At 33.7% G+C, this 14,087-nt stretch overlaps 1 protein-coding gene across 1 annotated transcript; it reads right to left on the bottom strand.

Annotated features, from left to right (window-relative positions):
* Positions 1–1,335: 1,335 nt before the first annotated feature.
* Positions 1,336–9,804, bottom strand: LOC141661927 (protein TOPLESS-like). Its single transcript, XM_074468955.1, has 28 exons — positions 9,615–9,804; positions 9,274–9,306; positions 8,972–9,117; positions 8,696–8,875; positions 8,490–8,603; positions 8,242–8,400; positions 7,672–7,849; positions 7,464–7,587; positions 7,271–7,380; positions 6,975–7,140; positions 6,754–6,863; positions 6,581–6,650; positions 6,415–6,488; positions 6,211–6,306; positions 6,005–6,100; positions 5,749–5,876; positions 5,338–5,572; positions 5,091–5,249; positions 4,917–5,006; positions 4,612–4,758; positions 4,077–4,187; positions 3,812–3,991; positions 3,600–3,728; positions 3,409–3,504; positions 2,801–2,989; positions 2,551–2,717; positions 2,016–2,269; positions 1,336–1,618 (listed from the first exon to the last, which is right to left on the bottom strand). The coding sequence occupies exons 3-27, from the start codon at positions 9,049–9,051 to the stop codon at positions 2,059–2,061; spliced, it is 3,399 nt and encodes a 1,132-aa protein (XP_074325056.1). The 5' UTR covers positions 9,052–9,117; positions 9,274–9,306; positions 9,615–9,804; the 3' UTR covers positions 1,336–1,618; positions 2,016–2,058.
* Between the last annotated feature and the right edge of the window lie 4,283 nt (positions 9,805–14,087).

Raw genomic sequence — 14,087 nt, forward strand, 5'->3', positions numbered from 1 at the left:
CTTGAGAAAAATGGCTCAAATGATCATGGACTCTATTTACACGATTTCCAAGGCTTCATAAACTCATAACATCAACGGCTCCACACAAATTATACAAAGATTCGCCTCACGACCTCATCACATCATCAACTCCACACAAGTAGGCTCGCCTCACGACCTCATCGCATCATTAACTCCACACAACTTATACAAAGGCTCACCTCACGACCTCATCAATTCATCAACTCCACACAACTTATATAAAAGCTCGCCTCACGACTTCATCGCATCATCATTTCCACACAAATTATACAAAGGCTCGCCTCACGACCCCATCGCAACATCATCTCCACACAAATTTTACAAAAGTTTGCCTCACGACCTCATCACATTGTCAACTCCACACAACTTATACAAAGGCTCGCCGACCTCATTACATCGTCAACTCCACAGCTTATTCAAAGGCTCGCCTCACGACCTCATCACATTATCAACTCCGCAGCTTATTCAAAGGCTCGCCTCACGACCTCATCACATTATCAACTCCACACAAGTTATACAAAGGTTTACCTCACGACCTCATTATATCATCATCTCCACACAAATTATACAACGATTTGCCTCACTACCTTATTATATATTTATATCATCATCTCCGCACAAATTTCCCCCACACAAATTAGAGTGGCACGGCCTTTACGCCTCACAGACTTATCAAATTATTGGTTCAACTCGTGAAGTATAACAATTGAATTAGAAATTTGAGAATTATGAGCTATCAGGCCTCACAAAATCTCCTAAAAGACTTCACAAATTCTTTTTGGTAAATGAGTAAGCTCTAATCTCCACATACGTCACCTCCTTAAAGCTTCATCCTTCTCAGAGGTCAAACACCTCATAGCCTGATCAATGCTCTCAAGAATAAAATGCCACACTCAAAGAAACATTTTTTAAGAATTACAAGCCCAAAAAATCTGAAGATTTTATACTCAAGGGGGGACTATTGTTGGGGCAAAGCCCAATAAAGGGATCAGGCCCACTAAAGGAGAGGCCCATTGGAGACTCTATATATAGGAAGGAGCCATCACTTGAAAGGGGGTGGGCAATTGTATCATAATTAGTGGTTCAACAACATCCCAAATGAATTGGCCAACGATTTGATTAAAGGACTATTAAGGACCAATTGCATTGATTTACCCCATCAATTTATTAATTAATTTGATGGATCAATGCAATTGCTGCATAAAAAATAGCGACATCTAATTTGAAGTGTATAGTAACAAACTACATCAATTCAATCAATGAACTGATGAATCCCTATACACTTCTACTTGAAGGTAACCAGAACTCCAAAACGATCAAATAATAGAGCAGCTGAATCACAAACAGACTTGAGTTGAAATATTTCCAAATTCCGACTAAAAAACTTTTCGTTCACAAAGCAGCAGGGCCCAAATACATAAAACGGAAAAGATATTCTAGAGGAAGTCCCTTCCAGCAAGAAAAGAGAGGAGGAAGGTTTCAGCATTACTAATATAGAGCATCTACCTTCAAGGCTTTAAGTAATATCTTGATATAGTTAGATCTACCGGTGCGCAAGTCAATTCCTAATAAAATACAGAACCTTCTGCACTTGAACCTGCAACAGAAAGTACTTTTGTAAGAGAGTTAGTACACCACAGACGAAGAGATGATAGTGTGTAAAATGACTCGATGGTGAGAGAGAAACTTTCGTGACACTTGGCTAATCTGCAAATAAGGCAGATTACTCTAGGGTTCACTAATCTTGCATATCATTTTATCTATTTGACTTGAATTATAATTTCTACATGCTCAAATGTGTCCAAAGTGTATAACTACAATGTATATGGTTTGAGAGACAATTTATATACACAAATTTGTGACACCCAACATTTTAACATCCGATGCTTTGTTGTAGACTTCAGACTTAATATAGTAAGCTATTCTACTGCTTCAGCCATCTCGTCTAAAAGTAACTCTAGGACATGAGTGAAATACATTTTAAATTCAATTACCAAGCAAGAGTTCAAAACACTGGTTCTCCTGCAACCTTCCCTATCACCTCTGGGCTTGATCCGAGCCTGATGCTCCAACTGAAGTTGCCGGGACATTACTTGCTGAACCATTTTCAACTGGTGGGGGTACACCCCATTTTCCTTCAGATTCAAGGGGTTCAAAGACATGCACTCCTCCATCTGATAGTCCCAGTGCAAATTGATTTGGTTCTTGTGGATGTGCAGCAATAACTACTGGGTGAACATTTGAATTGCTACAAGAGAGATAAAAAAAATCAGTGGACGGCAGTGTTTGGCCAACATATTATGAGAAAGTTTATCAATATAATTTGTTGCCAAACGTTCTTTAAATGTAAAAGATATTACAAGTGTCAACCAATAAAATTTGTTACCAAAAGCTCTAAAATGTAAAAGATATTACAAGTGTCATCCAATCATTGTTGTTTCCAGAGGTATTGCCCGAGTACAAAATTCTATGTACTCTAGAGGAAATAATGGTACAACAGAACAAAAGCTGTAAATGTTTAAAAAAAACCTGACATTGTGTGGCAAATAAGCCACGGGACTGATACGACATCGGAGATGGAGGTGTGCCGCACTAAAAATGCACACACTTGCATCCAAAAAACTGGCATAGACCAGCTGACTATCGCATGAAAACGTTGCATGAGATATAGGAGCAGCAGATTCTCGTGGTACCCACTGAAAAAAAGAGGTTAATCCAGTGAAGACTGGAAAGTGGAACGCTGTAAAATGGAAAAAGTGTACTGTTCTGATGGATGTACCTGCTTTAAACAGTCTAGCTTTGTTGTTTCATATATAGCAAGCTGAGTCTCATGTACAACCAGAAAATGGATTTGGTCATGATGAAACTGTACCCGGGTGTCTGACTGTGCTGTTGGGGTCCTTCCAGCTGGAACAGGTAAGTATCTGTTCTTCTGCCTTTCCCATCCATCAGAGCTCCACACATAGAGCTAGAAATAAACACAGCATAAAAATTGAACAAAGCACAGGGAAGACGATCAAAGTCTAAATCATAAAAGTTTCATATAGTCACAACACAAGAATGCTTTTAATGATTGTTGAAAGTTTAGTCTCAGTGACAGGAGCCTAATAGGCCTGTCAAATCATCTAAAATAGCACGTAACATAATAAAATTTTGATAATTTTCTACATTAAACTAGGATAATGTAACAAGTTGCAGTATAATCATCTCTAATAGTACATTATATGCATTAACATACAAGAAATGCAGATTATTTATAATATGGAAGATACAAAATTGTGATTTTGTTATACCATTACAAGTGAAACAGCAAAAAATGGCATGCATTAAGAAAAAGAGCGAGAAAGCGAAGGCAAAAGGGGAAAAGAACAAATTAACATTGTAAACCTGAGCATCTGCCCCAGAAGAAACTAGCACATTAAGCACATGAGAGAAGGCAAGACCGGTTATTCTCTTGGAGTGGCCCTTTAGCTTGCTTTTAACCTGCAGAGATGTACCATTGGTAACAAGTTTAACAAGTGAAGCTGGAATAAATGAATCATCTATAAACTCTATTATTTGCAGGAAACAGAGGATACCTCGTCCACGCGGACATTATATATTTGAATTGAGGAGTCATCCATGCCAATAGCAATGATATTGTTGTCTTGAGGATGGAATGCCAGAAATGTTGCTGCCGGTGGTGGGGGCATGAAAGTTGTCATTGTCTGCCAGAAGAGGGTTTAGATAAATTTGCTCAGCATGTGAACAAAACAAAATTCTCCATAACTGGTCGTCATTCATAAATTACCTTGAAAGTCATCATGTTGAATAAAGATATCTTTCCTCCTGATGCTGACATCACATAAGAATCATTTTTCGACAATGCAAAGCATGACACAGCATCCTCGGGGTTGGCATCAGTAACGTCATTGGTCATTTGAATGCCGCTAGATGGTTGCCATAATTGAGGTGAAACATTAGCTGTAGCCTACATCAACAACCATGTGCTTAGAAGTTATTTTTTTGAATAGTGCAATGGAACAGATGAGATTTTTGTGTACATTTATATATACCTTGCCACTAGAATTTCTGTCATTTCTTTGCCATTTCCACAGAAGATGGATTGCATTTGATGCTAATGCCAATATAGCATTGCCTGAATTTGTATAAATCAACCTTGATATCTGTGGAACACACAGGAAGCAACGAGCATGTTTCGCTTTATCACATGAAATACTTAAAAGAGCAACGAAGATAGGTTAATTTCGCAATAGTCGTACAAAATTCAGCACATGCAGAACTAAAATGTAAAAGCATGAAAGTGAGTGGCAATGCAGAGACATGAAGTTAATTTCAACAAGTACTCGTGTGGACAACATTAGAAGCATTGAGAAAAAGATTCACTTCTAGAGCAAGAAACATTTAAAAAATCAGTAACTTGTCCAAATGAACAGACAGTCTGCTGAATAGGGGGGATACAAAGATTTTCAACTTGTGAAAAAACTGTCTTACAAGCTAAGTATTAGTTCATTGTAACCAATAACCAAATATAAATTATATATGTGTGTGATGATTCATAAGCTTGAGATATAATAAACTGAAATATACCTTAGGTACTCTCATGTTTTCCGGGAGCTTTATTGACCGACAATGAGAAGGTTCAGAAACCTCTGTCAGTTTCCAAACCTTGGATTTGTCACTCGAATCATCAGCTATTCTCGGCTTAATGTCCCCCATATTTCTGGCATCTCCGTTCTAGAAACAAGAAATTGTGTGTTGGTACGTGTAATATACACATTATTTAGTCTACTTGGTATAAGCAGAGATAAATAATTAATAAAGAATCCCCCTGTGAGACCAAAATTAAGACCAGCTCATGCAAAGCAAACAAATTAAGACCTTGTAACACTAACCATTCCAGGAAGAGAGACACCGGACACGGTCCTGTCTGCAGGTCCAGAACTACTGGCAGCAGCTGCTGCTGCAGCTACTGATATTATAGGCTGCATGAAACAGAAGTATAAATGTTTTTTAAGCTACAGGAATTGCATTTCAGGATACAAGGAAATTAAGTTTCCGATGAGAACCTTTACTGTTTCAGGAGCTCTTAAAGCATCACAAAATTTATTTTCCAATGTACGTAGCAACCGAAGACCATCAGAATTTGCTAAGATCTTGATCCCATTTTCATTGGTAGAGACTGCCAAAAGGGATCCGTCCTTGTTGAAGCGGATACGTGGACTTGCCTTGAATAATCGTACAAGAAAAAACAAGACTTGTCAATTATATGAATAGAAATGCTTCCAACATTGTGTCTATAGACATTTAACTTACTGGAAGGCCTCCATCACCATCGATACTGGTCAAGATTTGAACATTGTCCATATCCCAAAACTTAATAGAAAATTCATCACCAGCAGCTAAGTACCGGTTTTTAGTTGTATCAAACTGGACAACTCCTAAAGAACGTTTACGGAAGCCCAGATATGTCCTTTTCACAGCCCCTTCACTTTCATTCCATTCAACAATGTGAGATTCCCCGTCTTTGCTGGTCCCGCACGAGAAGAGCCTTCACAACAAGCCAATAAAAGCCACGTGTTTTCAGAATGGCAAAATAAGCAAATTAGTATCAACGAATGAGCAAACTAGTAATCAAGTGCATTATCAACAGGTGAGTATACTAGAAATCAAGTACATTATCAACAATTGAGAATAGTAGCAATCAAGTTATACAAATAAACCTACCTTGTTCCGTCAGCACTGTAGGCCATTGTTGTGCACCACCGCCCAGGAGCATCATAATCAACTCGAGATCCCAAATTGTCATATAACCACGCTTTAATCTTTCCGTCTAGAGCTGTTGAAAATATAAACTGAAAACAAGTAGATTAACAGGCCACCATTAGCAAATTTGGTTTAGGAGTAAACAGATTTGGGAAATAAATAAATTAAAGCCTTAGATATCAATTCTAGCAACCTGAATAGAAACAATTTGAAATACCTGGATATTTTCTTTGAAATGGGGACATACAGAATATACGGGAGCTTCATGACCTTCAAAAGTGTATTGTTTTGCACCAGTATTCGCATCCCAGACCTGAAATTAATGTCAGAGGGAGATACTGCTCTTTCGTTACTAGAAATACTACAATTTAGACGAGTTCTTAATTGGCGGGCAACATCTTAGAATATTTACGGGCAACCAACCTTAATTGTTTTATCATCCCCGCAGGTTATCACACATAGCTGCTTATTAGGATGAGAGAATGCAAGATCGTTTACTCCACCAATATGAGCATCAATCTATACAAAATATCCTTGTCAATACCTCCAAATTGTTTAGAAGATCGAGTAGTATGCAAACTAAGGAATTGGAAGAGATGAAAGGTTGAGTCAAGATTAAAAAACTACCTCTAAATGCTGCCTTATATCATCATCCCCATGATAAGAATACATTTGTACAATGTGTCTTGAATATGCAATTCCTACATAAAGAAATAATTTTATTTTCACAAAATGATTGCATTATAACATAATAACCATTGTTGAACTACAATCACTACAACCTAAATCTTACCAAACAAAGAACCATCCGGGCTCCATATCACTCGGTTAACAGATACACCAGGATCTTTAACTATAGCGGCCTGAATTAGTAAAGAACAACAAATTTAGGCCTCCAACAGTCTAGTAGACTACATTATACACAGGAATCAAGTTCATCTTTACTAATTGCAGGAAGGAGCAGACCTGGAGAATTGTTGAACATGCAGTAACATTCCAAACTACGAAGTTTTTAAGAACCAGTCTCTCCTTGGAACCAGTCTCCCACAATCCTATATCTCCCACATTGGTACCAACTGGTACACCATATTAGCAAATTTTAGTATTGACAATGGTGGGTCAGCTTTGTGACACAAAACAATGTACAATTTGAAGTTCGTAGAGTTGTGCTCCAGAAGAAAGCATACCCAAAAGTAATGTCTGTTTTGTTGGATGAAAATCCATGCTCATAGGAGATGACCCCTGATTCAAAGTCCTTGCAACGTTTTTGGGCAGGTCATCAGGTGAATTGAAAGCTTGACTAGGACCGTGTCCAGGGAATGGCATAGGCAATACATTAATTGGAAGGTTTACCTGAGATAGAACAAAGGAAATAGTATGAACTAGATGAAACAATTACTTGGAAAATATTCCTCGGTGATGATACATACTAATGTAGTAAAAAAATAATTATTATTTTAAAAATTGAGAAACAGGTAATAACCTCGTCACATATTCCCATGGGCCTTGTTCTTTTGGTTACATGATCTGAGTCTCCAGAAGGGTAATCCAAAGAAGGGTTCGCTGGTGGCGTTCTTGGATGCTTCAGAGCAGCTGCATGACGTGAAACAGTAAAACTGATCAATAGCACGGTCTGAGATTAGCAACAGCACTATAATAGCAGGTTGAAATGAAACCTGGCATGGATGGACCACCAAAACCAATAGCTCCACTCGAAACTGGAAGGTGATTAACTGTAGGTGTGTTAGACATCCAACCAGCAAGAGGAGTTGGAGTTGGTGCTGCTGTAGTTTGGAACGGCTGAATATAAGAAATTGAAAAACAATAAGATCATTTACATTATACTAAAGTGGACTTAATATGTTGTAAAAATGATGTACAAACCCCATGCGCCCCAAGTGGAGGAAACCCTCCAACTTTAGGTAAAGATCCAAGCAATGGATTGTTTGCAGGTGATGGAGCAGATGAACCATTTGGTTGCACACAAGAATGATCCACAAAAAGCGTTTTGATATCTGGATTCGGCCTTGGGTTTTTACAAAGTTGGTGCTGCCAATTTAGGCTGCAAAAAGAAAAATTCCATGTATGCAGCAACTCAGTATAGGTTTCCTCAAATAACATAGCAGACAAGCTATATCAAATTACAACGGTAAATTGTCTAAGCTGATTGCCACAACATAACTGTCCATGCCGGAAATTGAAAGAAGGCGGAAAAAAATACTTTTTGTAAATTAAAAGAAAGCAAAATTAGCAGCACAAACTATTAATTCCACTCTTCTTGTAATAGAAATTAAAGCCACAATCAAAGGAATCATTCAAAAGTATATCCGATAAGAACCACGCTGTTGTGACACTGCAGTTTCTGAAGTTGCTCTCAGATAAATTATGCCAAACTTGAGTGATAAAAAGATTAAATATTGACCGCATCATTTTAACTGATTTGAAGACTATTACCTTTGGTTAATAAGGGTACGTAACCTAGAATTCTTGAGGCTTGGAAATTGTAATTTGTCGCGAAACAGAGGATTCGCCTCAATCAGCTTCTTAAGTTCAACCAACATAATCGCTCTTGCAGACTTCGTATCTCCATACTTGGACAGCTGCTCGTTCTCCCTGTTGAAATAATACACAATAAATCCACGGTGAACCAAAAAATGAGTAGCTCCCATAAAGCTCATCAATAAAATTATTAATATATATACCTAAAGTTTTCCAAGGTTAGAAGCTGAGTAATCTCCTTGAAAAGCTCTTCATTGAATGACGCAAAAACTTTAAGATCCTTAACCAGGACTTCTACAGCTTTGGGACGATCATTTCTAACAAAAAAATTGCAACGTTAGAATATTATTCCCGAAAACAATGTAAAAGTATTGAGGACCAACTAGGCATACTAAAATGAGTCACACACTTGTCCAAAGCCTCGAGATACTTCTGCTTCCTTATCTCAAAGAAGATTTTCATCGAATACCGATTATCGTCCACCTTAGTGAAACCAGAGAGGTACTTCTCAACCTCATCCCAATTCCCATTATGCACTTCTTCCTCAAAGTATTTCATGTTAAAGTAAAAACTCGATTCTTGTTCAAGCCTATTCAAAAATTTAAATGCATAAAAAGGAAAAACATTACAATCAATTAACCAAAAACCCAAAAAAGGCAGACATAATATAAAATCATTTACGTACTTGTGAACCGTTTCCTTAAACTTTTCCTCATCTAGAAACTGCAAGATCAAGAACACAAGCTCTCTGCTGAGAGATGACATTGTCTTCAATCTAGCCCTCCTCAAATCTAGAGACTAATAATTAATCAAGCTAGTATATGGGCAGATCTGTACAACCCCAAAACAATATTATTATAAAAATGTAAAAAAAAAGGTCAATATCACTACTTTCTTTTGACTATTGAAATATAAAAATCCAATCTTTATTTTCAAGCATTGAAATAAAACAAAATAAACATACAAAAGAAAATTAATTTATTGTACCTCTAATTAGACTCGGGTCATCTTGAAGCTCATCTGCAATAAAGAACATGCACCGACATATATGAATCACAATTAATAGTCCAGTAGTGTATGTATTTGCATAGCAAAATTAGGGTTTTATTTCAGTGGATCAGGCACTAAAAGCAACTTTAAACAAAGGGAATCAAAGATGCATAAAGAGAGAGAGAATAATGGGCACAAAAAAGCAAGTGAAATGATATTAATTATACAGGAGAGAGAGAGAGAGAGAGAGAGAGATTAGAGAGGGGGAGAGAGAGGGAGGGAGGGCGGGAGAGAGAGGGAGAGAGAGAGAGAGAGAGAGATGAGAGAGAGAGAGATACCCAAATCAAAATCAAATCCAAGAGATCGATTAAGAAAGACCAGGTTGAAGAACAAACACTACTCTCTCTCTCTACCTCTTTGTGTATATCTATGTATGTATAGATAAGTTGCAGTACTAGTTTGTTAGTTTCTCGAGTTATTATATAGAGAGAGAGAGAGTTTAATATTCTCTCTCTAGTCTATCGTGCGACGATAATTGAAAAATACTTTAAAATAACATTATAGTACTTGCAGAAATGGAGATTTTAAGAAAGTGGGGAACAGATAGATGCAGATAAGCAGATTAGCTTATCAAATGTATAAGTACAACAACTTATAGATAAGCAGAATGAAGTATAATTGTGTTTCAAATGCATCGGTAGTTGAGCTGTAAATGGACAGAGATATTATATTCTGGTACACCATCTCTTACTTTGCACGTCTATTCTTGACCGTTGATTTAGTGGGGTCACTTGATGATTTAATGATCGTACGGCTGTGATCAGCTGATTTTGAAAGCTACGACAGCGATATTTTGAGGATGTTCGTTTAAGTATTTGCCACTGGTTCTCAGTGTATTTACGAAACTGCCACCTTTTATTGTACCACACTATTGATAATGACATGTTATGAACTTGCAGTACGTGTGTGATTTTTATTTATTTGCGTAAGCCTTTTGAAACGAAAGTGATTTGTTATTGACGGGACGGGACGTTGGGCCGGGCCTAATTATTCGCATCATCCAAAATAAAAGTAAAATTTTACTTGATGGTATTCTCGTAAAATTTGCTTTTTTAAATGATACATGAAATCTATACTATATTATAATAGACGAAATATTAAAAATTTGGTAGTCGGTCGGTCGGTACTTGCTGAAATTACTTAATTATTCTTACTTGATTGTTCTAATTATAATTATCAATTATAATTTTAATTGATATTTAAATCAACTTCCTCTATTAATTTACCAATTTCAATTATATTTTATATCGAACTCTATATCACTATAATTTATCTTATTGATCCGGAATTTTTTAAAAAAAAAATTAAACTAAAAATAATTAATTTGATTTGGTCGGTGTATTGGGCATCGGGCTAAGATAAAATAATGTAAATCACTAATCCGAGATAAATCAAATTAATATTAGACTATGTATAATTCGTATCCTATTCATGTGCAATAAAAAATCAAATTTTATTTAAAACATAATTTGTTTTTTTAATACACTTAAAATTATCAATAAAACTATATCGTTCAATCAGTAATATTGTCTTTTTCAAATATCTTTTATAGAGTTATAGTTAATCGATCAAGTAATCACTATGCTAAATAATAGTTTTTTAAGGTACCAACACAATAGAGATATTATATTTTTACCCTCATTAAAATAATAATTTTATTATAATAATATTTTCCCCTTACTAATGTTACCACTTTAAATAAGTTTAAATGTTCTGAAAAGTTATAAAATATACGTTTACTTATATAATTATTATGAAGTCATATCATTTAAAGTTTTAAATGAACAAAATTAAGAATTGAATTCAAGTATTTTTTAAAATTATGTAATATTAAAAAGAAATTGTATCGTCCGTGCATTGCACGGGTTTTAAGCTAGTATTTTTAATTTTCAGACGATACTATTCTATTATTATGTTATTTTATACAGTACCTCTATCGTTAACCTCTGTTAGTCAAACACTATATTTTCGATATAATTTAGAAAAAAGCCAATTATAGAATGGTACTATTATTAATTCTTCTTAAATATTATTATGATTTTTTTAATCCTATTATTCTGAAAATTTAAACATACAAATTCGACTAAATGTTAGTTAAGTCGGGGTTAGGTTAAAATGAGAGATAGTTGTTCGAATAAAATTGAGGACAATCAAACTGAGTGTATTCAAATATGATATTTTCCCTTATTCCGATATAATATTTTTCCTTATTTGGTAACCAAATTATAGATTAGTCTGGTTATCGAATAATCAAATGCACAACCATAGTACATATTAATGATTTTTAAACTTTATTCGTTAATCATTAGTCATCTATATCACATTACTGACCCAATCCCCGGTTGCAGGGGAACTCAGAGTCATCCTTAGTTTATAGTTTTTACTTCAAATTAGTTTATATTGGATCAACACCCTTTATATATACACACACTATATAGTAATAAAACCATATTGAAATGATATTTTCATAATAATAAGATTCAGTAAAGAAAATTTGAAACATATTTAAGAGAATTTATCAATGGTGACCTTCTAGAATTGACCTTTTCGAATAATAACAAAACTATAACATTTGACTAACAGAAAAGTTAACGATGAGGGTACAATATAGAATCACATAGTATTAGAATAGTACCATTTGAAATCTAAAAATATTTTGTGTATCATTTGGAAAAGACAATTTTAAGAGGGTAACATTGAGAATTCCCCAAAATAAAATCAGAACTCATAGTTCTCAATTTAAAAGTTATAAAATTTTAAGAGGTTTCTTTATAAATGCGAATTCTTTTTGCGAAAAATACGTTTTTAGAAGCCTAAAAATAATTATAAAAAATACGATTTTGCAATTATATATAACCAAATTCAGTTTCGAATGCAATCAAACATAACTTCGATTATCTACCAAAAATTTTTAAAAAAAACTCATATCCATTTTTTTTGTAACCATTGCTTTCACAAATATATTCAGAAAATAATAAAATTAAAAAAAAGGAATTTATGATAATTTCTCAAATATTTAAATACTTTAGCAATATAAATATGAGGTATGTGCGCAAGTATCTATTCCAATAATCCCCTTCCTTTATATTTTGTTATTTTGTTCACAAATATTTTTTTCATATTTTAATATTAATGTCTAACTATAACTTTTTGTTATTAAAGTTTATACTCTCTCTACCAATGAAAATTATCCTATTGAAAAATTAGTCAACTTTTATAAGGAAAAGACAATAATGTGGTGTGAAACTCAAGTGCTATTTGTCTTATATAAGAAAATTAAAGTTTTATTTGAAGTTTGAGAAAAGACGCGTAGCAAAATTAAAAAGTTGGCAAGAAAAATCTTAGCGTTCTTTTCGACTGATTCTGATCACGAAATTCTTATAAGGGGTAGATTATAATGGGTATGTTTGGCAACCCACTTATACAATTTATAAGTTGAGTTGAATGTTAGTAACGACATACTTTTTCTGAACTTATTTTGATTTTTCGTTGATTTATTAATCTCAATTTTAAAATTTATATTTTTAAATGTTAATCTAATTTAAAATTTAAGAATTTAGATGATTATATTTAATAATTATATATTTTAGTTCATTTAGGAGAATTTTTTATTTAACTTATAAGTAAAATTATCTAAACATTTATTTAACTTATAAGTATTATTTTACTCATCACTTATAATTCACTTATTGATTTTCAAGTCGTAAGTTACTTATTTTCAGATTTCTCAAACAGACACAATATCTTGAGTTTTCAGGATTTATATTTATTATTATTTGACTATAATTATGTGATCTTCCCAAATGGAAAGAATAAAATAGTGGATATTTTAAATGACTCGATATGTTAATTAATAGTTATATATCGACCTCTATTGTGAAAGTATTTGATTCTTTTTATTATCATCATAATTTTTATTTAATAGCTGATCATTTTATCAATACCGGTAAAATAATTTTATTTTACAATTTTTGGGTCAATTGAATATTTTATCGCCGTCAAAATTATATTTGGTATCTTATCTGGGTTCACCATGATAGAGGGTGAATTATGAAAATATTTATAAATAACATTTTACGATTATTTTGTTACTTGTTACATAAAATATTACGTGTTTATTTTAATTTAAAATATTTATGGGTATGATATTATATATGGGCAATATTATCCGGGGTTCATTAAAGACCGAAATATTTTTCGGATAATTGTTATGTGTATAAAATGTATTTATCTGAAATTTTTGCGTTATTTGGACATGCTTTAAATATCGTTTGCTACGTGTTACCTGTTTCATCTCATTCAAAGTGAATTTGTTCATGTTATAATTATTTTAAAGAATTTGTCTTGGTTCATTTTATAAGTGGTTTACATATTTCAATACACCTGTTTTTGTTTACCGAGTAAGTGTCACTTATTAGATTATTATTACTGCATTAAATAACTCAAAAGAACTAAGGCTCCGTTTGAGAGTACTGTTAAAATGTATTTATGTGAAATTTTTATGTTATTTGGATATTCATGATTTTTTTCAAGAATTCGAAAGAAATATTATATTTATATCGTTAGTTAAACCGTTTTTAAGTTTTTTCATTACGACTCTAATATTTTTTCATATAATAATTTGATAACATTTTATACTATTCTCCTAACTATAATTTGATAACATTTTATAGGGGTAATTTAGTATTTTCAATCAGATTTTTTAATCTGATCCTATTATATATATAGAAGAGATGTCTAACTAAGACTTT

This window comes from Apium graveolens, chromosome 5, assembly GCF_009905375.1.
Source record: "Apium graveolens cultivar Ventura chromosome 5, ASM990537v1, whole genome shotgun sequence".
In the NCBI taxonomy this organism is placed as follows: domain Eukaryota; kingdom Viridiplantae; phylum Streptophyta; class Magnoliopsida; order Apiales; family Apiaceae; genus Apium; species Apium graveolens.

Bases quoted from the DNA above. Each gene is read 5' to 3' on its own strand.
- LOC141661927 (XM_074468955.1), bottom strand. From the start codon at position 9,051: ATGTCATCTCTCAGCAGAGAGCTTGTGTTCTTGATCTTGCAGTTTCTA. The intron at 6,864-6,974 runs GTATGCTTTCTT...ATGGTGTACCAG, and splicing joins AAAACAGACATTACTTTTGG to TTGGTACCAATGTGGGAGAT. The intron at 6,307-6,414 runs GTAGTTTTTTAA...TATTTTGTATAG, and splicing joins ATATAAGGCAGCATTTAGAG to ATTGATGCTCATATTGGTGG.